The sequence below is a fragment of the Ascaphus truei genome, chromosome 3, assembly GCF_040206685.1.
Source record: "Ascaphus truei isolate aAscTru1 chromosome 3, aAscTru1.hap1, whole genome shotgun sequence".
Taxonomy (NCBI): Eukaryota; Metazoa; Chordata; class Amphibia; order Anura; family Ascaphidae; genus Ascaphus; species Ascaphus truei.
In genome coordinates this window covers 227,720,715-227,748,095 of record NC_134485.1, presented here as the reverse complement: position 1 = coordinate 227,748,095, position 27,381 = coordinate 227,720,715, and the positions used below count along the sequence as shown (strand labels likewise).

Here is a 27,381-nt window from a genome sequence, read left to right as displayed (position 1 = left end):
TGTGTCTTGAAACCATGGATATTATAAGACAGAGTCAATGAACAGAGATAATGGATTGTGGTTGCTAAGGAGATACTTTTCTAGCTGACATTCCTCCATAAATTTTCCTCTTTAGTTGGAAGGGGAAAAAAACAGAACCAAGAAGATTATTGCTGAAAAGGAAAAGTTTGTTTAAATTGTTTGGTAAGTAAATGGGGGGAAAAATAAAAATATATATGTTTTCGTTACCTTGAAGTAAAGAAATACACAATGGAGATTATCTATGGTAACTGGTGTTGGTAAAACACACTTTTAAAAGAAGAAATACTGCAACTTGAATTGCTTTCTTCCCAAACATCCTTAATTATATATCAGAAATTTGTAACTGACATTTGAGGAAAATATATTTTTTACATAGTGACCCAGCAGGATAGAATAACATGTTGTTATTCCTGGTTTTGTTGAACAGAGTAAATATAACATACACAAAGTACTTCTTATAAAACCCACTATAGTTACAATAAGTAATATATGAATATACTCAACAACAATGTACACACAAGCGATGAACCTTCTTAGTGAAGCATTGAGCTGCTAAGTGTTAGTTAAAAAATAATAATCCGTGATTCTAGTAGGATATGTGTGTGTGTGTGTGTGTGTGTGTGTGTGTGTGTGTGTGTGTGTGTGTGTGTGTGTGTGTGTGTGTGTGTGTGTGTGTGTGTGTGTGTGTGTGTGTGTGTGTGTGTGTGTGTGTGTGTGTGTTTAATCAACATTAAAAACATTTTTTTTTACTTCTAAAAATCTATGTGGCTTCATTAGCATTATTTCAAAGGAGCATATTAGTTTTCATAGACCAGGTAGAAAATACAGTGAAATTGGCAAGGAAGCATAGATATGCAACACCTACAGTACTGTGGTTCATTTTCTAATCTACAGTAAATTAGGGCAAGTGCAGTAAAGATTTCATTACATTTTGCATGTAGATTGTGATAACAAACACATTCAAAATATAGATCACTGGTTTGAGAAGAACAGATCTATGAAAAACATACTGCCTAGCAAAACATTAAAATCTGTTTGCATCATTAATTATTATTCCACTTATAGAAAACACTCATACAGTATATGTTACAGGCAGGCTCTACATCTTATAACTCGAATACAAGAATAAGGTTTACGTACTGTACTGTATGTTGAATTATTTGCTATTGCAACAAAGAAACAATGGGACATTGCATCTAAACACATTATTTGAGATCAACACACATATTGCCGTTTGAAGAGAAATCAAGAGCACATTCCTGTAATTCTACTGTACATTGAGACAACCTGTAGGAAAAATACAATATCTCCCACCACTTACAGTCAGAAAATATACACGTCACACTTTTGCCCTAGAATATATGTGCAAATATGCAATAGTTCTCAATGAAACTATAGAATGGAAAGGATAACATACTCTGTGCTCTCACATGAAAAAACAGACACATTTCATCTACAGAAGATAGTCAGAAATCATTCACACACAGTAGATCAGTAAAAAGGATAAAGCATTACAGGTTCTGTGATATTAATACAAGGAGAAATACTGGAACTTATTTTAACTTTAAGATTATTTAACATTCTCAACACTATTGCAGTTTAAAACTATATACATACATCTATACACACACACACACACACACACACACACACACACACACACACACCACACACACACACACACACACACACACACTATGATGTACAAGCCATACCAAAGAACACATATAAACGCTGCTGACCCCTCCGATTAATTACAAATTTGGAGCTGTGGGTAATATTGGTAATTACAATAATAATATTTAAGGGTTGATGCTGTGGCTCTAAAAGAGTGGAAGAAGTGTAAGATAAGTAGGATGGACACCAGTATAGTGGCTGCCAGGAGACAGCAAGCACATAGATGATGAGTGTATTTGATTTGTGTTCCTATAGCTCGAAATCCTGCTGTGTTTCTGTTTGTAATCAGCAGCAGTGAGTAGGGGAAGCTATGCATGTCTCTCTCACCGCTCTGCAGGGTGGACTCGCACATCCAGTCGCTGGCAGGCTTCTTACAGGACTCCCATAGGGACAGGTAGTACTGGTTATCCGCCGTCACCCAGGCTGGGCTCAGAACGGCTCCGATGTCCAGGCACAGAGCCAGGAAGATGCACACAAGTCCTACCAGCTTCAGAGGGGTCAGGACCGAGGAGCGCACCTCCTCCATCCCGCTGCCAGATGAAGCCATGGTCCCCTCCCCGGATCAGCAACCAGGCAGCACAAGAGAAGCGAGAGGGGTTGACGGGAGGAGGTGAAAGAAAAGGGGTATAACTGTACGCTAACTATTATTTTATGCAACTCCAACTGTATATCAAAGAAAGGGACCGCGAAAACGTGGGGGAAGTCACCGGGATGAGCAGGTATCAGGAAGAGGTGATAAGTGAAGTAAGCAGGCAGGTGGTGATTTATTTTATTCCTTCTGTAGAAGATGTTGCTGATCTCTGTTGATAATAGGTGACTCCCCCCTTCCTGTGTCTACCACTTGTTTTCCTTGGATCAGATGTTGCTTGCAGCTCCCTGCTCCAGGACAGAAGTGTTATCCAGTGACCTCTGTCTTTGCATAACTCCCTCCCTCCTTTCCTTCTCTCTCTCTCTCTCTCTTTGCCTTTTTCTTCTTCTTCTCTGCTCTCTCTTGGTCTCCTCCTGCTGGCTGCAAGGGGGGCACCGGCCAAGCTGGTGACGTCACTCCTCGTCTACAGGGGAAAGCTGATAGAGGAGGGACAGGCAGGGCAGTGCAGAAAGGAAGAAATGCGTGAACATGGAGAACAAACGCACACATCGCAAGAGTCAGGGGTGTACGTGATTTCCTATAATAAACAGCTGTCATAACATTCTTCATTGTAACCTTGAACAGATGCAGTTTATTGCTTCTACTGCAAGATTGTTCCTATGTCTTAATCATTTCAGCCTAGTGAAGCGAAAATATATCTGTATATATTGTTGTTATGAGTTTGGGGGATTTTGCTTCTGGATTACATTTTTAAGGTTTAGTTGCTAACAATACAAATTTATTGCTTGAGGTCTCATCCTTTGCCTCCTTTTAGCACAAAGGAAAGAAAACAAATGATGCTTCTCTCTGCCTGCTTGTCTTTTGTTTTAAAGGGCCAGTCTCATCAGAGTTCTTTGTACTGACACAGCATACCCTTTAATATAAAAACAACGAGAAGGTTTAAGCCTGACATCAATAAGTCTGGAAGCAAAATGAACCCCAATTCAATAAGAACAAAACATTTTGCTGCACAAGAGCCAAGTCTTGCAATGCCACGAAGGAAAATACAGCAGAAGTTTCAAACAATAACACTTGATTTATTTAACTTGCAATCACTGGTGCGAGCAAAACGTGTAAATACAGAATTGATGTTTGACATGAACGATTGGATCATTTATTTAGTGTTCCTGTGTAGTTAACCAGTTTGATTTCAATTCCTTCTGATGTGCCCTGACCACTTTCCCACCCTCCCACATTAGCACATGCCAATAGTTCAAACACTTCATGTTCTGTCGAAAATTTACATTAACATGTAAATTAACATGTTTAAATTAACATGTTTAAATTAACATGTTTAAATTAACATTTGTTGTCAGCCCTGAAATAAATCTATCATTTAGAGTGAACAGGTCGAGTCTCCTAAGAAGTTTTTTGGCCAAAAACCGTCCACAAATTTGTACTTTTATCTTTATTTTATATTTGCCTTCTGAAGATTGCAAGACAACTGAAAAGATATATTACTCATCCTCCTCTTAATCCAAAAGTGGGATTTGGCTAATATTCCTTAACGAGGTCCTTTTGGTTGAGCTTATATTAGTATATCGACAATAAAAGGCAGTCCCAGCCTCAAATGGAATAGGGTGTTATGTCACATTAAACAGCACATTTAGATCTCAGTAGAAAGAATTAAAGCTGCATATCCTCCACACAATGCAGTTCCAGCATGCTTCAGTGGGACAGTTTCACATAAAAGATGTTGAGCTGCTCCTGAGTCCTGCTACTGTATATGAGATTATCTTTCTGGAAAATGCTGGGGCACTGTTCCCGAGACTGCTACTAGAACCAGGGGCTGAGTTAACATAGGACTGAGAAGGCTATAGCCTAGAGCTGCTATTTTTTTTTGAGAGTGGCAATTTTTTAGTGAGGCAATTTGTTTGTGTGAGTGTGTGTCTCACCTTTTCTGTAGCAGGTCCCCTCCTGTGCTGTCGCATCATCATGGCGATGTGACGTTACATGACTCTACATTGCCATGACGGCATGCTGTCACATTGCCATAACAACATGGCATCATGATGTCATACGCTGAGGAAGAGGGCCGCAATCCAGCCTCCAGGTGTCAAAAAACTAAATCCGCCACTGACTACACTAATTGTCTTTGTTTTTATCAGTGGAAAGCCCTTCGTGCTAAAAACATATTGCTTTCAGAGTTTTCCAGTGTAGAAAAAAAGCCAAAGCAGAGTATATAGAAGCATTGACAAGTCACTGTGCTATTTGTAATCAATGCCCAAATGTTAAAGCTACTTCGGATAATATGATGCTTATATCAACTCTGATTCTCATTTGTCCCTTGTGCATATAGGTGAGACAAAGATTTAGTAGTACTGAATTAGATATCTTTTGTTTTGCGTAGCCACCCAAGAATATGTAGTGCTATTTATCATGAAAGCCAATACTGCCCAGGATAAACAATTCCTGCAGCAGTGCCAGTGTATCAAAGGACAGCACAGGGTCAGTGTTAAAATTCTGTTAGCTTTGGGACGATAAGAGAAACGCTGCTAGAACATAAAAAGTTTTGAGAAATTGATTGCGTGCTGATGATAAAAAATCTCTTCTCATATGGGGAAGCCCACGATGGGTTAACCAGAATGGAGAGGGTTGGAATGCTAAATGTAAAAAATACCAACTTGATTTACAGTATGTGAGTGCTGTACCTTTCACATTCCAGCTCATCTCAATTATCATCCTACAGAAGACAATCTACTCTAGCTAAAAAAAAAAAAAAAACTGTCTATCTTATCTTTCGAGTTTCCGAAAGCAAAAGGAATATTTTATTGTAATCGCAGAGGTAGGTAAAATGCTCCAGAACAAAATGTGTGTACGCATGTAATTCTGGGTGACAGTATATTTCAACCAATTAAATTATTATATATAAGTATATTTACATTTATATCAATTGGACAAAAATGAGCCAATAATCTTACGATAGAAAAAAAACATAAACCATGCATCAATACATATAAAAAGTCAACAAACAGTGCATAGAAAAGATATACAAAAACATTGAGCTACAATATAAAAATATATACCGGCTGACCCCTAGGCAAAAAAACCCCCAATGTTTTGGGCAAAAAGCTGCCCTTTATCAAGACTTTTGAGTTAGATTATTGTCTTATTTTAGTTCAATTTAAAGATATTTGCATGTTTATTGCTTTTTATATATACTGAGAGTTTGGCGTGTATAGTATTATTTTTCAGTATAATACTGTTAATCTTAAGTACAGATGGAAGGTGTAATTGAAGTCAAAGCTAAACCCCACAGAAGAAATAATGTGTAACATTCTAAGTTCACTATTCTCCACTTGTTTTGTGTAATCATAAGGGTGAACCTTCAATATAAAAATACATTAATAGAGAAATAACAAAATATTATAACTGAAAATTCTACTGCTCAACATTTGCAGAGAGCACAGTGGTGATCACAACATTCAATAACTGTTCACATGAATACAATTAATTTCAATGGTTTTAGCAATGATTTTACCATTTGACAATCTTTGCACTTTTTCAGGCACGACTTGAAGATGGGAAGGTACTCTGGTACTGTTCCCTCCTCCTTCAAACATGCAACAGTATACCATTACTCAAAAACAGCAAGCTTAACCCTGCCTGTCTTTCTAACTATTAACCTATCTCCATCCTGCCTTTGCCTCTAAACTCCTTGAACGCCTTGGACTGCTCCAATTTCTCACAACCTATCCTCTCCTAGACCCTCTACAATCTGACTTCCACACTGCTCACTCCACTGAAACAGCCCTCTCTAAAATAACTAATGACCTCCATGCTTCGAAAGACAGAGGTCATTACACTCGGCTCATATTACTCGACATCTCTGCAGCATTTGATACCATGGACCACCCTCTTCTCCTTCACATTCTCCATACTCTTGGTATTCGTAACAAAGCTCTATTCTGGATCTCCTCTTACCTCTCCCATCATACTTTCAGTGTCTCTTCTGCTAATACTTCCTCCTTCTCTATCAATCTCTTTGTGGGGTACCCCAGGGCTCTGTCCTGGAACCTCTCCTCATTTCTCTGTACACACTCTCTCTAGGTTACCTAATCACATCTTTTGGGTTTAAATATCACCTCTATGCTGACGACACACAAATTTACCTTTCAACCCCTGACCTTACACGTGCTATACAGACCAAAGTTTCTGAATGCCTCTCTGGAATATCATCCTGGATGGCCATCCGCCGACTGAAACTTAACATGGCAAAAACAGAGCTCCTCATATTTCATCCCAAACCTGGCCCCACTACCTCCTTCCACATTACAGTTGGAAGTTCTGTCATACACCCAGTAGCTAAAACCTGTCGCTTTTCCCTCCACAATATAACAAAGATACACCCTTTCCTCTGTTGCTTGATTGCTAAAACTCTGACACAAGCCCTCATTCTCTCTTGTCTTGATTACTGTAACGTCCTGCAGTTCGGCCTTCCTGCCTCTCACCTGTCCAAATTATAATCTATCCTAAACGCTGCTGCCAGAATCATTCTATTCTTTCCTAAATCTGTCTCCGCGTCTGCTGAAATCCCTCTCTGGCTTCCTATCAAATCCCACATCTCACACTCAAGTCTCCTCCTCACTTTTAAAGCTTTACACTCTTCTGCCCCTCCTTGCATCTTAGCCCTAGGTTCTCGCAATGCACCATCCTGACTCTTGCGTTCCGCTCAATGATTTGTTCTCTCTACCTCCTTTGTATCTAAAGCCCTCTCCCACCTTAAACCTTTCTCACTGACTGCCCCACACCTCTGGAATGCCCTTCCCCTCAACACCCGACTAGCACCCTCTCTATCCACCTTTAAGACCCACCTTAAAACACACCTGCTTAACGAAACATATGAGTAGCTCCGGGGCTAATACTATACACCTGATACATAAAACTGAGTCCTTTCAGACACATTTACCAGAATGCCCCCCAACTGTGTCTGTACATCCTGCCTACCTACCAATTAGATTGTAAGCTTTTCGGAGCACGGATTTCTCTTCCTAGATGTAATTTTTGAAGTCTGAAGCACTTATTCCCATGATCTGTTATTTGTATTATTTGCTATTTATATGATTGTCACGTGTATTACTACTGTGAAGCGCTATGTACATTAATGGTTCTATATAAAAAAAGATATACAAACATACATACTGTACATTCAAGAGATGCGGATTAGCAAATTTTGGGCAGGATAGAGTTCCATGGTAGGGAGCCAACAGTGAGAAAGGCTTCAGACATCAGAGTGTTACAGAGCCAAATGGAGCAGAGAAGACGCAGCGTTCAGCAGAGCGGAAAGGATAAGAAGTAGTATAGAGGACAATTAGAGCTGCGATGTAAGAGAGGGGAGGGGTTAGAAAAATTAGAAGATTTAAAAAGGCAGGAGAATTTTTAATTTAGTTTGACGGACAGCTATTGAGGGGATTTCAAGGAGCAATCCATGCAATATCCTAAATGTGTTTTTTTTTTAAAAAAAAATCAGTTCAGTATTATTAGATACTTACTAAATTTTTTTTGTATTCAACTCTTAATGCCATTTTTAATGAATGTAATATAATGAGCATCCTTTGATTCATATAGCAGGCTTTAGCACACTTCCCCAGCAGTGCAAGATCTTTGCAACACTTTCCTGTTTGTGATAATGTATTGCCAATATTCCCAGCAGATTGAGCTGCAAACTGTAACAATAGATAATGTTACCTTAGTAATATAAGAATACATTGTAGCTACAGAGTTATACTGACTGAAGGATTGACATTGAAAGGCTCATCAATCTATGCAAACATGCAAACTAATCAATTGCCAGCATAGGTAATTCATTTTCAATTAAGGTAATCAAAGGCTGCATATATTAATATTAATATTATATTAATTATATTTTTTTGCTTGTTTTGTTTTTAAAATTCCTCTTGGACTGCCGTTTTCATGAGGGGGGGGCAGAGTCAGACCTAGAAGAGAGTGTATAATATCCAGCAGTGCCTGTATTCTCTCAGGGCCCTAGCAAACAGTGCTTCCACTGCAGCAAGGGATTCTGGGAAATGACATGCAAATGAGCACACGGGGACACAGTGTGCTCATTTGCATGTCATTGCCCAGAAACCCTTGCCGCAGTGGAAGCACTGTATGCTAGGTGATAATGGTGAAAGGCACACACACACACAATACCGTTCGCACGGGAATCAGCAGACAGGGAACCCTGAGGAAGGGCCCGTTTGTGGATCCGAAATGTTGGTGATTTGTGTTATTTTTTCTACAATATATATTTATTTTTCACAAACCTGAGTGCTGTCTGCTGATTCCCGTGCGAACGGTATCGTATGTTTATTTTCTTATTATGGGACATGCACCTACCTAAATGAGCTATATTTGAGTGCCAGCTGTCTCTGTCTCTGTCTCTGTCTCTGTCTCTGTCTCTCTCTCTCTCTCTCTCTCTCTCTCTCTCTCTCTCTCTCTCTCTCTCTCTCTCTCTCTCTCTCTCTATATATATATATATATATAGACTGAGATAGAGAGAAGAGAGAAATAGAGATGAAAAGAGAGACAGAGATAAAAAGGATAGAAAGGAAGAACATATGAGTTAAAGAAAGACTTGCTATGTTCAGAAGTACATCCAAACACTAGCTAAGACATCCATAATAACAAAGACTGACACGAAATAAAAGACACAGGTACAGAGTCAACCGCATTTTGAACATCTATTAAGTAAAGTGACATAGTACAACAGCACGACGCAGCTGAGGGGAGCCAAAGGTGTTCAGAGTAGCTGTGCATCCGCTGTCACACTATGGGAAGCCTGTCAGCAAAGTCCTGTGGGCCCAGGAGCCGGAATCATCTTCAGCAAGTCCTCACATGCCTGACTAAGCTAGTGTAAATTGGACTGCAGCCAACATTACATATACTGTGTTGCAAACTGCATTGGACTGGTATCAGTTAAAGTCAAACTACAAAAGTCTCTTCAACAGAGTGTGATCATGTAACATCAGCAATTGACAAAGCTTAAACCTCAGTCCCAGCCAGATGAAACTGCATACATTACTTGCTGGATAGTGGGGAAGAGATTAGTACATTGCATTGTGCTGTATAGTACAGTAATAACTGGCTACTATATCACACAATAAAAAAAGCATAATACTAATGCAGAAAATACTATCACTCTATAAACATAATAGCCTAGAGGTAGCTCAGTAAATTGCATCACACTGCACTTAGAAACAATTTAATTATTTATTGTTCATTTTATTTAGCAGTTATTAGTATTTAATCATATTGCTTTTAGCAACTGAATCTAGTGTAATAAATTATATATTTGTAAAAGTTGTATATTCATTTCCCTGCCTTATTGCACTGGGACCTGCTACTTGTCTGGCCTCTCCCCATGGGTGGTTTACGCTGGTATGTTAAGTTGGAGAACTGGGGCGCGCAGATAGCTCTGGAAGGAAGCACTCGGGATTCACTTGTAAGGTAGCTGATTCAACTGCCAGTGTGTCTTCCCTGTCCTGCAACAACCTCCACTCCACCACTGTGTATAGCAGACCTGTGCAGTCCTGTGTACTACTGTATAACTGAAATAAAAGTAGATTATAAAGTATGGAGTTTAGAGGCAGAAAGACCAGGGAGAGGAGAAGGTTGCAATAGTCAAGTTGAGAGATAACGAGGGCTTGCATTAGAGATTTAGGGCCTCATGCAGTAAGCGCCGATAAGGCTTTTATCTGCATTTTCATGCCAAAATTGGATTTGAGATTCAGTAAGCGCCGATAAGTGGTCAAAATCGGCATTTTTTCTTCCCGATAAAAATTTATCGGCACGCGGCTGCCGATAACCCACTTATCGGCACCTTTCGGCACTTTTTGAAATCGTCTGTATTCTAGTAGCCCTGATCAGCCTATCAGTGCTGATCGGCACTCAAAAATGGAGATTTCATCAGCAATTTGTCCCGCCAAATAAAGTTGGCAAGTTGGAAGGGAGAAGGATCGGCAAGGTTGCCGGGACGGCACTTAGAAAAAAAACCTCATCTCTACATCAATGGAGTCAATGGAGCGGGGACTTATAACATTATATGAGTGTTTACGTTCTATTGCTCATAATAAAAATGTGATTGGCATTACAGTGTCGATGTCATTCACTTCATCGTGTCAGCGCTTACGTTAATTATTGGCAGAACATAGTACTTTTCAATGTTATGATGATTTGCGTGTCACATTAGTCTTAATGTTATGATGTGTCAAGGGAAACTCCAATAGTAAACTCTTAAAGGAACAGGTCACATAATATGAAACATATTACACTGGCGACACACTTTATTCGAGCTCGGCTAGTCCCACGAATTCGGGTATACCCGGGTGTATTGAGGTTTGTGACTGTTTTCTGCCCGAGTGCATTGAGGTATTTTCCAAGCAGGGATTGAAGCATTTTATTCCCGCTGGCTGCAATACTGCACAGTATATATATATATACTGCATTACAATTCATGAATTTATGCCATCTGGTAGACACGCGAAGCATTGCAGCCTATTAAATCCTAATCATTATCATTTAACAGATCAGCCGCCCGTCAGCCAGGCATGAACCCAGGCTGGGAAGGCAAACGCAACGGGGCTTGTCAGAGGTGAGGAGCGGCGCATTCCAGGTATCTGCCAGGTACATACTGGGTATTTGCTCGAATAAAGTGTGTCGGTGCAGTACGTAAGTGTGCTTCAATTTATTATATGATGTAACACATTTCACACATCTAACAGATCCAGCGTATAGTAATGTTGGTATACATTAGAGAATGCTTTCAATGTGTAACGCATGATCAAATGTCAATGTAGCTGTACTTTGTGACCTCCCTCTTTTGATGACGACCGCAATTGGACACTCAATAACATTGCATGTTTACATTGTACACGATGCATTAGAATCACTTCATGCTAACTTATATACACATCTATAATAGTTACTCATTTTTACACGATTGAAACATAATCAATAGCAAGTATCCTGATGGCATGAAATTATGCATATGCACTTACAATTAGTTCATGTGAACATGTGACAATAACATGCCAAATTAGACATGTTGCAACATACTTTTTCAACGTCAATGTCATGGTTGTATCCTAATGACATGACTGAGTGTTGCGTTCATAAGTGGTACATGCATTACACATTCCATAAATACTTGCGAATAAATGGTTTTACAAAGCTTAACGTTACATCATTGTCAAATATCATGATTGCCTGGTGAACACACAAAAATAATCCTTTTAATTCGTACTGGATACCCGTTTGGAGTTAACTACTTGGATATGTTAATGTAACACCTTGCATTTCATCAAGTCACCTGACATCATCACATAGGTATTTAAAGGAGGCTAATTACCTGCGCATTGACAGCTACAGACCTGAAGTGATGCGAATGTTTATGAGACGGAGGAAGATTCTATTGGAGGAGAGGCTTGCTGATGGAGAGGATGTCACAGGCCAAGGAAGGGACAGAGACAGGGACAGAGACAGGGACAGGGATGCGGAGAGGAGAGGGAGAGGGAGAGGTCAAGGGAGAGGGAGAGGGCAAGGAGATGAGAGGAGAAGAGAGAGAGAAGTTGTGCCTCGTCCTCGTTTGTACAGGGAGAGAACCATGTTAGATGGGATGAGTGAGGAGGAGATTGTAAGTCGCTATCATTTGAGTTCAGCAGCAATCTTAGCTCTTTATGAAGAGATACGGGGAGATTTAGATTTTGTGACAGCCAGAGGTCGTGCAGTCCCTGGGCTTGTTAAAATGCTGTGATCATTACATTATCTTGCTTCCACGTCATTCCAGACAACTGTGGGCATAGTGGGCGGGGTCTCGCAATCTACATTCTCGCGGGCCTTTACACAGTTTCTATGTGCACTGAATAGACGCGCTAGGAATTATATTAATTTTCCTACAGAGCACACAGAGTGACTGGAAGTCAGGAATGGCTTTTAAACGATAGCCGGGATACTATGTGTGATGGGTGCAATAGATTGCACCCATGTTGCTTTGATCCCGCCTAGTCAGAGTGAGCATGCTTACCGCAATCGTAAGCACTACCATTCCCTGAATGTACAGGTGGTATGCAATGCCACGATGAAGATTATGCATGTGGTAGCCAAATTCCCTGGTTCCAGTCACGATTCCTCTATCCTGAGAAACTCATCAGTCTTCCCTGCTTTCGAAGAAGGCTATTTTGGACCTGTTGGCTGGTGGGTGAGTACATATTATGATGTGTTAACAAACAACTCTAGTTTTTATATGAACTGTTGAATGTAATAATGTTAACATAAATTGTATCATATTTGTGCACGATGGATTATAGGTGACTCAGGATATGGAATTAGGCAGTGACTGTTGACCCCTGTGGCAAACCCTCAATATGAAGCAGAGGAGAGGTACAATGTTGCCCATATATCTACACGATCCGTCATAGAGAGGACATTTGGGCTTCTGAAGACACGATTTAGGTGTTTAGAAGTGCTGGTGGGGCACTTCAATATAAGCCTGCTAAAGTGTCAGATATTATAATTGCATGTTGCATTTTGCACAATCTGGCACTCCGCAATAATTTAGAAACAGACATACGTCAGGGTTTGGAGGAGGAGAATCCCGTACATTTACCAGCTGACACTGAGCAAACAGCCAGTGGTGTGGAGACACGTCAGAATGTCATAAACACATATTTTTCATGTAAGCAAATACATATATGTTCATAGTACTACATAGATGTATTAATTCATTGTAATGATAAATACGTGTCCAAATACCATTCACTTAGGAAACAGATGAATATGGTTCTCACACCTTTCTCTTCTCTGCTGTGTGGACAATTGCATGTGGCACCGGTATGTCATTCATCAACAGGTTGTATTATACTTCTTACCTCTAAAAGGTGTTGTGTGTACGTGAGGAAATAATGTGTACTAAATCTATTTTTGCGGTACATGCTCTTTTTTGTTATGCATACACAATAAACCTACTATGTCGATAGCCAATAGCTAGTGCAGTATGGTTACATACAATTTTTCTTTTGGAGTGTGACATGTGTGTCACAATGATGTGTAGACTATTGTGTATTTAATATCATATTTGACGTCTTCTAGATTTTGTTTCATATCACATACAAAATTGTCACTTCTGTGTGTTGCTTACCTTAATTAACATGTCCTGACAATGATTTATATTCATTCATGTTTTCTTTTTCAAGGTATATCACTCCAAGGACTGCTCATGGTATGTATTTTAATTCACAACTGTCTCAAGATGTGCAAACCTCGATACAGGTATAGTTACAGGATGTATAAAGAGAACGTAATGAAAAAGATGCGACAAATGAAACATGTCGTTTCCGTATTGTGTCCGTGCGTTTATCTACACTTGGTGGTTATTGTGCAGTGTGTTTTCAAATCCTTACGTACATTACATAACATGTAATTTTGGCAAAGTAATAACATCCATTCATGCACATGAGCGATGTTAACACTCAATGCATGTTTGTATGGAAAGACCCAAATGTGTTAAACATCATTAACATTGCAATGTATGTGATTAGTTCTTGTGTCACTTCATCTTCATGTTGATTACTACATTGTCACATGTGTATGTATAAGTGAAAGATTTGTGCTGATTTGACGTTCATGTAACATTTGTCAAAATGTTAACACCATTCCAAAGTATAGTTCTTTGGATTCTCAACTTTACCAAAATCATTAAACACGACAATGTAGTTAATAAATTTTTTATTTCATTCACGTTAGTTATTCATAATGATCATGATCCTTTATAACTACTGTCAACATATGAACATAAATGAAGTGGACATTTGCATACGCACACATTTCAGCAACATAGTGTGTGTGTGTGTTGTAGTTTTTGTGTGATGCATGTATTTCGAGCAGAAATAATATAAAGCAACATAATAATGTTGCTTTTATCATCTGCCTTACTTAGCTATGTATGTGTTGAACGTTTACTAATAACACTAAACTATAGTTACTCGTGTGAATTAAATGTACACACAAATGTTCATGGTTTAATGATCTGTACCTAACATTCATTAGCTCAGGCATGTTAGGTTACCACTACAACTTAGGTGATAATATAACATTTACACGACTAAACAGTTTCTATCACCTCCCTATTGTTATTGTGTATGTTCAGATACAATGTGTATGAGTTGGTATGTAGCATTTACATTCTTTGACAAGTCACACGTGAGATTATAATATATAGTAGATTAATGTGTTTGCTGAGTGATAATGTTGGTTGCATACAGTATATCACATGGCAATACATATAATGTTAGTAGAAAAGAAAAAATATCAATATAAGTTCTAACTTCAGTGCTTAGCAACATCATTATGATAAATAAGTGCATAGTAAATATTTGCACAATAGGATAACATTATGTAGTGATTGTTAATTTGCGCACAAATCATTGAAAGCATTGTTACATATTTATTATAATAGTTGTTCGCTAGTCGTCAGATTCATCTAATATAACGATTGGCCCATCTGAAATCATACATTGGTCCCATGTATTCATCTGTGAAATACAGCAAACACATGATGTTCAAAGATTGCACATTTATCTATGTCTCAGCATGACAACGCTTAACACATCTCTATATTATTGTGGATATTCACGCATAAGTTACGTATATGTTTAAACTGCAAGGATAAAACTACAGATAGTGAACTGTCTCATTTTTCTAATGGCGTTGCTGGCATTACTACTAATATGTTTGTTCCGGTGCCTGTATACATAATAATGTGCGCGCACAACGTCTGTTGCGCACGCACGTCACGAATGTGTGGACTAAGTCTTAGCGCATGCGCAAAACGATATTTACGCTGTGCGTTCAATACATGTCCCTCCATGGTGCTGCTAGCATTACGCATATCATGGCTGAAAGTTATGATATGGAAGCGAAACAAATTCACTTCTACACACGTACATATCTAAACTTTGTAAACGGACGTGTGCCCATGGCAAAACCGGACGATCAGCCAATGAGCGAACAAAATACGTGTGACGTCATGTTAAGGCACCGTGAAATGCACGCAAACACCCCTCCACTGAATGAACATTGGCCTACAGCGCTGTGCACGCACCGCCCCACCGACGCGCACGCATGACACACTGCACTGACCGTAACAATCAGCTACGGGCACAGCCAATACTGTTTCACGCGCGCACGTCGGTTGGGGGTGGGGCCTGCATCGGTAACCTTTTAAAGGACGCCTTGGAACATGACCACGTTCCCACGTCATATGTGGGCGACACTTTATTTTTATATGTTGAATGCTAAACAATGAGGTGTGTGTGTGTGTTACAGTTAGTGTAACATGTTGAAATGATACTTTAAAAGTGATAATAATCTATGATTTAGGACTCCGTCACCAATGTGTACTAATGGTTCGTCATGTTATAGGAAAAAAATTCTTTGTGCACGCTACATGTAAGGCTGTCTGCAATGTAAAGCTATATCCACTCATTTGGCTAACAAATGGTGTATATTATTAATGTACACATATATAATGTGAGTAAAGGCATAACGAAATTTGTATTTACCATTCTTGTAGAAGTCAAAACTGATTTGGCTGCAACAAGTCGCTCCAGGAAGGCACAACAGTATCATCCATGGTTGAGGCAACTGTGGAATCCTGAATCACACACATCTCCATGAGGCCGTCATATGGATCTGCAGTGGTTTCTTCAAACAAGACGTCCGGAGGTACGTACAGTTGTTGGTTGTTTTCACATCCACATTGATATTGCCCATATAAGTTTTGATACATATCATAGTAGTTATGTCCATATTGCATCTGGTCTTGATGAATGGAGGGTGCAGGTATATCAGCAGATGCGACAGTCAGTGCGGCTTCAGTGTAACTGGTATTAGGCAAAAATATGCTATTTAACAGAAGATATGTTCCATGTTGTTACGCTGATGCGCGCCACAAACCAGGACTGGACCGCGGGGCTGAGGTGGGGTTACATTATCACCGACCTTAGTCCGCGCAGACTGATCCGGAGTGCGCAGTTCGTAGTCGTACATCGCAGGGTCAGGATTGGAGAAGGCAGCATTGTCGTTATTGAAGCCAAAGTCGGGGTAGGAGAAGACAGGACAATCGATGGCCGAAGCAGGGTCAGGATAGAAGACATCCGGGTGGTTGTAGTCGTAGCAAGGAATCAGCAAAAAGCAGACAGGAGTTCCCCGCTTCAGCTTAGGAGCGTGAGCGCAGGAGTGGCTTCTGCGCAAGGAGCGGCCTCGGCCCATGACGCCGATCATAGCAGGAGGAGACAGCAGGCTGGCCGAAGTTCACCGCAGGGCAGCGTCGGGGAGAACCAACGCTTCAGCGCAGAAGTCCAAGGCAGGCCACTGCAAGGGGATAGCAGCAGGCCGCCGGAAAGGAAGGGTAGCCACTGCTAGGAGGGAATGCAGCAGGTACCGGTGCTGGCAACACGCTTCAGCACAGGAGAAAGAACAGGCCTCTGGATACTCAGGAACTTGGAAGGTAAGAACGCTAGGAGAGAGGCCTGGGGCGGTTTGTGGCAGAGACAGTAACGTCCCAGGTAGGAGATTATGCTCGGCACTGTTTCAGTGCCAACGCCCAGGATATAAAGGGCGGAGATCCAATCACAGGAGGAGGGTGTGTGAGTATTCCTCCAATGATGTAGCACAGGCAGAAGCTGCAATGAGAAGCAGCACATGTGCCATTGATTGCCAGAGGAAACTTTTGCAACTGCAGAAGTCTGCAAAAGCTATAATCAAAGCCAGGGGTGGATTCCTTACACATGTTCCATGGTAAGTTTAAATGATGGCGCAACATGCCAGCATCCATATCGTTGATCTAGCCGATCATGGACACGCTCAAAACATTCATTTGTGGATAAAGTGAATCGTACAGAAGTTTTAAAATTTCGTTGTTTGTCAGGTTCTTGGTAGTATGGATATTTCTTTTGTATCAAGTCATAGATTTGACCCATGGTTGCCTTTTTCTCTGGCGTTGATTCGATTGCTTCATAAATCATACATTTGTATGATTTACGTGAATGGCTGTGCAATGTGGAAGCTTCTGCCATTTCTTCTTTCTTCAAGTGTATAGTGTCTACTGTAAGTTGAACGCATACGGATGTCTGCTGAATGTGTGAATAGTTACTGTACATGTTATCTTCGCGGTTTTTTACAAGGTTATAATACAACCTAACAGTTATATGCCTAGGTTTTCTCCCACCAGAAATTTGTTACAATAATTGCCTGAAATTCTTTGTCTAAGATACACTCTTTTCAGAGGAATCGAAACTTTACTTTCGGCGTAGGCAATCAACATGTGCAAAACAACTTGAGTCTTTTAATTACAATAAGAATGTGTGTGAAATCATCTACAGTGCTATGATGAACAGATTTCTGCTTACACTTAATAGCTTACAGCTAGATTTAACCATACAAACACACATCTCTCTCTTTTTCTCTTTTTCTGTTTTTCGCTCTCTCTGTTTCTCTATTTCTCTTTGACTCTCTCTGTTTGTCTCTATTGATATATACATATATATATATATATATATATATATATATATATATATATATATATATATATATAATTAGATAAATATATATGTTGATATATATTTATATATATCTATATATAATTAACTATACATTTTGTGTATATTTATATATATATATATATATATATATATATAGAGAGAGAGAGAGAGAGAGAGAGAGAGAGAGAGAGAGAGAGAGAGAGTATGTATATATATATATATATGTCTGTCTATGTGTGTATATATAAGACATGCAAATGAACATACAGTAATATTTACCATTGCTATCTATCTATCTATCTATCTATCTATCTATCTATCTATCTATCTATCTATCTATCTATCTATATCTATATCTATATCTATCTATCTATCTATCTATCTATCTATCTATCTATCTATCTATCTATCTATCTATATATATATATATATATATATATATATATATTGCTACATTGGAGGCCTTGTGTGCAAGCAGGCCTTGTTGTAATTATCTTAACAGTTCATTGCAGTTTATAACATTAATGGGTGAGTATGTTTGAGGGCCTAATTGAGTCATCTTTGTAGAAGTTGTATTTAACAGCAAACAAGGCCTCTTTGCAGCCATGAAGGCCTGTACTGTTCATTCTGATTATATATATATGATATATAGAGTGCTAAACTAAAGGCATTGATGTGTGTAAGTAGGCCTTGTTGTAATCATATTCAAAGTTAAATACAGCTGAGTGAATTAGGGGCTCAATCATACTTAGAAAAAAAGAAGAACCGGCGCCACAGTGAATAATGAAAACCAAACCAATAGAATGTAATGTCCAAATGGAGTCCTATTAAAGTTGGTAATCAAGGATGCTCACGTCAACGATGTGATATGAAAAAAAGAAGAAAAACAAATTATGGTGCAGTAACTCAAATTAAGAGGTGAAAAGGTGGGCTAAACACACAAGACAGACAGGACATACAAACCAAGACAAACACACATGAAACGTAACACTAGCACAGGCCTATTAATAAAGAAATGCTGATTTAATAAGGTGGAGGGTGAATGAGACACGCATCCGGAGGGGCAAAATTACAACCCTACTCACAAGATGCCAGATAAAACAAGCAGCGAACTGGGGACATGCAGCTGGGCTTCCAAGATGGCGACCGGGATCTTCTCACTGGCGTCCTCACGTGACAGGGGTGAAAGGCTGAATCCCTCAGGTGATATAACTTCCAAACGGATGTGACGTCACGTCCGCTGGAGATCCACACCGGACGTTCTTAGAGCACTAGTCCTCCACTGGTGAGCCGCAATGTCCTCAAAAGTCAACCGCTTGACTTGACTAAAAATCGCCAGATACACACTTCTCCAAACCTGGAACAGCACTAAAAACACTGGAAACTTCCCGACGCGTTTCGTACGCATGCGCGTACTTCTTCAAGGGATGTGCCAACCCCTTGGACTCTATGGTATATATACCATCAGTCCTGAGCTCTGATTTGTTAATTAATGGTTGTATTAAATTAACCCCATATTGGGCAAACTCGAGGCGGCACTGGGGGATAGGCATATGCTAAACAAATACACAAAAAAACACAAAAAACTTAGACAACATTAAACATAATGACATTAATACATAAGAACATTAAAACATTAAAACATTAAAAAGCATTAAGAAAATAAATATTAAGAGGCAGACAATTGAATGATTCACAAAAAAGCCTTAAGTTCAAAGTCTATGTTTAACCCTTTAGGGGACATAGTTTTCAGTTCATATATCCAGTAAGCTTCACGCATACTGGCCTGCTGGAGTCTATTTCCCCCTCTTGGGTTAACATCAACTATCTCGATAGCCTGACAGCAAAGACCATTAGGGTTTTTGTCATGACAAACGAGAAAGTGATGTGAAACACTGTGTGTCACCAAGCCCCTTTTAATATTGTAAATGTGCTCGTAGATACGTCTTTGGAACGTCCTCCCTGTTCTGCCTACATATTGCAAGCCACAGGGGCATTGCAATAGGTATATAACATATATTGAATGACAGTTAATAAATTTTTGTATGGAGTAGCTCTTATTAGTGACGTTAGATTTAAACTGTCTAGCACTCTTACTATAGAGGCATGCTGTACACTTAGCACAGGTATAAAAGCCTTTCAAGCTCCCTCCTTGTCCCTGCTTATGTTGTTTCACTGGACAGCTGGGGGCTAGCTTTGACTTAAGGTTATTGGCCTTTGAAAATATGATGTTAGGTCTCTTGGGGAGAATGTCCACTAACACCTCATCTTGTAACAAGATTGGCCAATATTTGTTAATAATTTGTTTTATTTTTGGCGCCATCTCATTATACTGGGTAATGAACGCTACCTGCTTATTACTCCTTTCTTGCGTATCCTTTTTTTTATATTGGAGTAAAGTGTCTCTATGTATCCCATTGACTTGATTAAAAGCTTCATTAAAGTCAGACTCTGAATATTTTCTATTAATAAATTTTTGTTTTAGATCTTCAGATTGGATTATAAAGTTCTCTACTTCGGAACAATTACGTTTAAGGCGTACCAGTTGGCCTTTAGGAATGTTTCGCAACCACTGGGGGTTATGCTGACTATCTGCGCGTACATAATTGTTAGCCTGCACAGGTTTAAAAAAGGTCTTAGTGTGCAGTATTTCATTTTTAACATATATGTGAAGATCTAAAAAATTAATGTGCTCAATGCTAGAACTACAAGTGAATTTAAGATTAAGGTGATTGTGATTAAGGTATGTGCAAAAATTATCAAGTGATTCCTGAGTGCCTGACCATACAAAAAACACATCGTCAATGTAGCGCCGCCAGAGCACCAGGTTTGCTCCTAGAGGACAGTTGTTCCAAATAAACTCCTCCTCCCAACTGTCCATAAAAAGGTTGGCATAACTAGGAGCAAACCTCGTGCCCATAGCGGTACCACATTTCTGAATGTAATACTGTGAGTTGAATGTGAAATAATTGTGTGACAAAATAAACCTAATACGTCTATCAAAAAATTCCTTTTAATGGGTGAATAATTACTTGAAGTTTCCAATTTGCGAGACACGGCCACACAACCTTGATGATGATTAATGACAGTATATAAAGATGTTACATCAGCCGTGGCAAGTATATAGCCACGCTGCCATTTTAGATCTTTTAAAATTTGTAAAATATGTGTCGTGTCTCGCAAATAGGATCTAACACCAGTGACAACAGGTTGGAGATGGTGATCAATAAATTGTGAAAGGTTGGAAGTGAGGGAAGAAATACCTGAAATAATAGGTCTCCCCGGGGGTGCAGTTAAACTCTTGTGTATTTTAGGTATAAAATAAAATAACGGTGTACGTGGAAACTGAACCGACAAAAAATTAAACTCATCTTCACATATTGCTCCACTATCTACGCCAGAAGTCAGCAATTCTCCAAGTTCGGCCTTAAATTTGACCAAAGGGTCACCGCTAAGGGGGAGGTATGTGGTTCTGTCACTCAAAAGTCTATTCGACTCCTGTAAATAATAATCTTTGTCCATCACCACAATACCCCCACCCTTATCAGCTGACTTAATAACAATGGAGTCATTCTTCTCTAGATTTTGGACTGCCTCTTTTTCCTGAATATTAAAATTATCCTTTTGGATTTTGTAAGTTCTGCATGAATTCTCAAGATCTGTACTAACCATTTCTACAAATGAGCTCACCAGGTGTCCTTGGGCGAACTTAGGGTAGAAAGTGGATGTTGGCTTAAAGATCCTTTCATGAGGGTTAGTCATACTGAGTGCCTCTCTATTAGGGCTCATTTGGTTGGATATTGCGTCCCTAGCAAAATATTTTTTCAGGGCGAGTTTGCGAGCAAATTTGTGGACGTCTATAAATAGGTTGAAACTATTTGGTCCACAAACCGGGGCAAATGTAAGGCCTTTGTTGAGTACCCTCTTTTCAATATCAGTTAGATGGTGTTTGCTGATATTGAAAATATTGGAATACTCAACCCTATTCTTTAACTGATTTCTACTAGTACCTCCTCTTCTCCCTCGGACCCTGTCTTTCTTTTTTTGTAATTCATAGGAGGTTGGTTTTCGGATGGTTGTTTGACAATTTCCACCTCTGGAAAGATATGCTCTCTCTCTTTCCTCCATTCTAAAAAAGAAAAGTTGGACTTAATGGCAGGTGTAGGGAGGGGTGTTTATGAAATGCTCTCCGCATCACTCTCAGATCCTATATCGGACAGCAGTGTGTATCTATTGCTGACCGGTATGGGTATTGACTGTGGTAATGTCAGTGCATCATACCGTTCCTTGGCTCTTTTTTGCTGCAAATATAAACTTTTGTCATGTAAAGGTGGTTTAGTAGGAATAAATGGAGTAGGAACTAATACATTAGTAATGGGTCTCTTAGGGCCAGTTTTCACTTCCTTATGCATAAATTTGCTCCTATTGGCCTTAAGCTCTTTGGATCCTATTGGTGGAGTTGGTTTCTTATTTTCTACCTTAGTGGCATTAATCTCCTTGGTTTTCTTTGACCAATCTCTTTCGCAACCTGTATCGTAGTCCTGCTTATCTCTAAAAAATTTCAGTTGTTTAGTTTGGACTATTTCAAGTTCGGCCTGATCCAACCTTTTTTTAATGGTCGGTTCTAAAGCAAGCAACTCATTATTGTCTTTGTATGGTTCAAGTTGAATTTTCATATCTAAGATGTGATCATCCAACTCGATTAGGGTTTTCATACTGATACTATAATTTTAGCAAGTGTCCTAACATTAATATCTCATTAACACAAGGCCTGTTTGCTTACAACAGTGGCAGATATATATATATATATATATATATATATATATATATATATATATATATATATATATATATATACAGTGTTCAACAAACCTACAGTATACATTTGCTCACCCCGGGCGAGTGGATTTAACATCGTGGCGAGCTCCTATTGGCCCAAGCAGCACACGTTTGGTACTAGGTGGCGAGTAGATTTTTTTGTGTGGCGAGTAGATTTTTTGGTGATTTGTCGACCACTGTATATATATATATATATATATATCAGTTAATAGATATATACACACACACTGTGTGTGTGTGTGTGTGTGTGTGTGTGTGTGTGTTTGTGTGTGTGTATACATATATAGATAGAGATACAGAGAGACTACAGATATATTCATACACACTTACAGATCATACATGATCACATGCCAACATTATGAACTATGAAAGAAGATTAAGGTAAGTAATGTCTTACAGAGTTAAGACACCAGAAAACATAACATAAAAATGTATGCTGTTATATGGGTACTTACTTAAAGTTGTATGTCATTAATATTAGCATGAAATACTATCTACATTACCAAAATAACCCACATACATCTCATCTTGAACAAGAGCTAAGTGAATGTCATCTTCCATTAAAATGCCAAGTGTGTAATAATGTTGTACCATTAATCAACTGATGATTAATACATATTCATATGTTATCAAATATGCCTTCATTCAGTCAGTGAGCATTTCTAAACATTCATGTGTACAAGGACATACTTGAATGTTATCAAGCATCTGTACAAGATCATACATACACTATGCATGAAATAGTCTGCAGTAAACAACACCAGGACACCAACAATTTTAGTGAATGTGATTATTTATTTTTGTTTATCCTTTTGAGAGCGAGTCACAGGCCTTCTTGTTGGCTGTTGTGTTTGCCTCTTCCCTCTGACAATTACTCTGGCCTTAAGTGTACGACTTGTACTGGCCTGTGGCAGTTCTGTGGCACTGGGTGTGGGCTGTTGCACTTCAGGGGCACTGGGTGTGGGCGGTTGCACTTCAGGGGCACTGGGTGTGGGCAGTGGCAGTTCAGTGGCACTGGGTGTGGGCTGTGGCACTTCAGTGGCACTAAGTGTGGCCTGTGGCACTTCAGGGGCACTGGGTGAGGGCTGTTGCACTTCAGGGGTACTGAGTGTGGGCTGTTGCACTTCAGAGGCACTGGGTGTGGGCTGTGGCAGTTGTGAAACAGTTGATAAACATTGCAAGACTGATGGTGGAGCACTTTCTTGTTTTGGTGTTTTAATCTTCTTCCAAAAGCTGGTTAGTAGTAATTGTTGCCCTAACTTTCTTTTTCGTGTCTCATTTGTAGGTGTCCGTTCCTGATTTTGAACAGATGTAAGCGGTTGGATGTTGACAGGGATCTGCACAGAACTTGCACCTACTGTACCGGTATCATCCACAACTGGGGAATGAAGAACTGATGACTCAGGAGAAAAAGTAGCAGCATGTAAAGATCCATCTTCTGATGGGGTAAAGTGGAATTGTTGTTCTCTTGCTGTACTACGAAACTTATTTGCTTGGCTTACATTGAGAACTAGTGCTTGTAATGTCCTGTTTACATTTTGGATTTCTTTAGGAACTTGGATGATGACTTTTTGAATTTGTGACATTTCTGATATTGACCTTTTATGCATCCTTTCATGCAGTGACAGCCTCCTTTCAAGCACTGATATCATTTCTGAATGGCGACGATTTTCTTCACCGAAGATTCGTTCTTCAGAAGCTGCAATAGCTGAGTAGGTGTCACGAGCAGGAGGACTTGAATGCTGGGTTAATCCAGGAGTGTCAACATCTTCATGGTCACTTGAGTGAATTTGTCCTTGAGCGGCAACATCTGGTTCTACAAATAAAGAAAGACATTATGAACTACCATGGAACTTTCACTTTGTTTTCACTATAATGATAGTTGTTCTCATAGTGTAACACATAACATGTTTCCATAATTTTTAATTTGTGTCCAATTAAAAGATGATGCTTGAAGTAACAATGATGTTTCGACTCAGTGTGAAAGACGAATGAATTAAAGGTTGTTGTAACCTCACAACTCCTAGCTGATAGTTTAAAACACACACAATACATGTTGTCAGGAAACACTACATCTTCTGTGACAAAAACTTATGTGAAGTTCATTACATGTGAAAGGCATTTATTTTGCATGGCAAATGAAATTCTTCAAATGTACACATTATATGTGCTGCACCTCATACACTCACCTTCCATTCTTATGATGACCTTGATGAGACAGGTGATGAGACATGTTCAGTGTCAGGTGACCCAGGAGCTGCAGGAGCAACTATATAGAAGAATAACATCAGAATTTAATTGTCATGTGTACATAATTAACATGAAGTATTTGTAGTGGGAGTAGTTATGGCTAAATATCAGCATCAGATAACGAAATGACAATGATATGGTTAGGCCAATCTGTATATTATCCATCTTAACATAAATGTACATGTGAACCTAATCGGCACATTTATTTTAAACACCATACAACATACAATGTTCATGCATGAATGTGTTGTAAAATGAAGTGTTCTGTTGTACATACACTGCATATGTTGTGTAGTAATCTAACAATAATAATGTACATCACTACCATGACAGCAAAGTTGACTGTGCTTATAATTCAGTACCTAATTGTGGAAATGTGAATGAATGTTTTTAGTGATCTGTCTGAACATTTAAGAGAAGCAGGTATAGCGCTCAATGTGGCTGACACTCAGCAACACATGCAGTGTGTCGCTCAAAGATGGTACTAGTGTGATAAGGTGGCGTATCTATAAGGTAAAAAGAAGATATGAGTGAATGAATGACTAACGTACGTTTTCATATATAGTGGCCTGGTGGGTGAAAATATTCAGATAATTACCATTTCAAATGAATGTGATGAACTTCTGTTCACCTTGTCAGCTTGTAACAACTGTAGTCCCTCCCCCAAGACGTGACACCACCCTGACCTTTTATTTGGTTCTACCACCTGGAAGCCGTCCCACAAGACTTGACCCTACCATGACCCTGTGATCTGTCTCTGTGCCTGACCCCACCCCCTCTGTTCACCTCTATGCTGTGATTACATATTAATTGCAGCTGGTTTCACACACCACATGAGCGAAATAAAAATATGAAGTGAGCTACATATGAACACAATTAAATACCATATGGTACATGTTCCTATTTATGCTCACATTATACTACATGAAGCGAAAAAAGAGCTTTCATAAAACATAACGAAATTTGTTTGTGCAAATTATTTATGTCCGCCTTTGTATGCACAATATTCCATGCAAAACTTGATTTGGCAGTAATGGCCTGTTTATAGGTGTAACATAGATTATCACACACATATATATATATATATATTATATGTATATATGTATATGTATCGACAGTAGCGACACATACATGAAAAAGTGAATTATGCATTGTGTGCACAGACACAGTATAACGAAGTTATACATTACTGTGACAAAGAATGAGTGCGGGTGTGCTTGTGGTTATGCATGTTAACCCATTGTTTGTACAAAGATTCACACATGCATTCAGCTTTGAAGTATAGGGCAAAGATGTTGAATGCTTTGTAAGGTAGAAGGTTGCAGTGTGTGTTATTTGGAAGATCATTACACATAATCCCTTCATGCAGGTCAAGTTGTGTATGTTTACTCATAATGATGTCATCCACGATAGCTGAGGCAATACATGTTTCCAAACACACACATATATATATATATATATATATATATATATATAGAGAGAGAGAGAGAGAGAGAGAGAGAGAGAGAGAGAGAGAGAGAGAGAGAGAGAGACATATATACAGATATATATGTGAGTATGCTTATATTGGGAAAAACTATAGGTTTTTGCGGAAATATAGATAGGAACTGTAACATACGACACGCGTAATACAGTAATATTTGTCACCTGCTGGAAATTGAGCCAAATAAATTCCGATATCTCTGTCCCCTTCCAAACCCTCCACGACGACAGGAAGAAATTTTTCCCGCATCTGCTCCTCCAATCGAGTAAAGATTAGAGCTTGTGCTGGCGGCCCACCTCCAGTGGCAGAAGCATGCATCCGGTGTGCTTGTATTTTCTTCTTTAAGTTTGCCCTGATATCATCGAATCTCTTCCGACAATTCGCCCGGTCCCTGACATGATTCCCACACGCAGACACAGCCAATGTTATTTGCTCCCATATTTCTTTTTTGGATGCTGAACTTGTCCGTCCTTGAAATACATACAAAATATATGACGTTCATTATTATTAGAAAAACGAGCAGTTTCCTAAACTGCTACCTGTTCAAAGAGATACCAAACATGCTGGTTTAGGTTGAATATGTGTAGCACATGAGCATTTACGTGGAAACATACAAATCTAAGGAAGCTTGCATGAATATTGTATGAACTTTGGCAAACTTTTTAGACTCATTGTTATTGTCGTTATAAAGCATGAAGGAATATGTGTGTAACAATTACCTTTAATTGATAGATACAGTAGAGGCAACTCTTATTCGAACAAAAACCAGTGGCAATTCCCCAAAAAACCCAGGAAACACCCGGGTACATTCTGAATACATGCCTTAAACTTTCCTTAAACTAGCCCCAGCATTTCTGCATTGATTAATGGCCTATCAGATTAACAGCGGGGGTCCCTGGCAGTCCCATTCAAACTGAATAGGACTGCCAGGGATCCCTGCTGTG

General features: G+C 39.2%; 1 protein-coding gene and 1 long non-coding RNA gene across 3 annotated transcripts in view; one reads left to right on the top strand and one right to left on the bottom strand.

Moving 5' to 3' along the window:
- Window positions 1-2,734, bottom strand: part of TMEM47 (transmembrane protein 47) — a 142,861-nt gene extending 140,127 nt beyond the window's left edge. Inside the window, exon 1 of the mRNA XM_075590261.1 lies at window positions 2,026-2,734. Coding sequence (XP_075446376.1) covers window positions 2,026-2,245 — 220 coding nt within the window. The 5' untranslated portion in view covers window positions 2,246-2,734. The remainder of the gene's footprint in view (window positions 1-2,025) is intronic.
- On the top strand, window positions 1,993-24,605 carry LOC142489460 (uncharacterized). Of its 2 annotated transcripts, none has more exons than XR_012799861.1 (3): window positions 1,993-2,430; window positions 23,990-24,150; window positions 24,327-24,605. It is a non-coding gene; the product is annotated as an uncharacterized LOC142489460 (long non-coding RNA). The 2 variants fall into 2 exon arrangements; XR_012799862.1 differs by lacking the exon at window positions 1,993-2,430 and adding an exon at window positions 14,847-16,048.
- The last annotated feature ends 2,776 nt before the right edge of the window (window positions 24,606-27,381 follow it).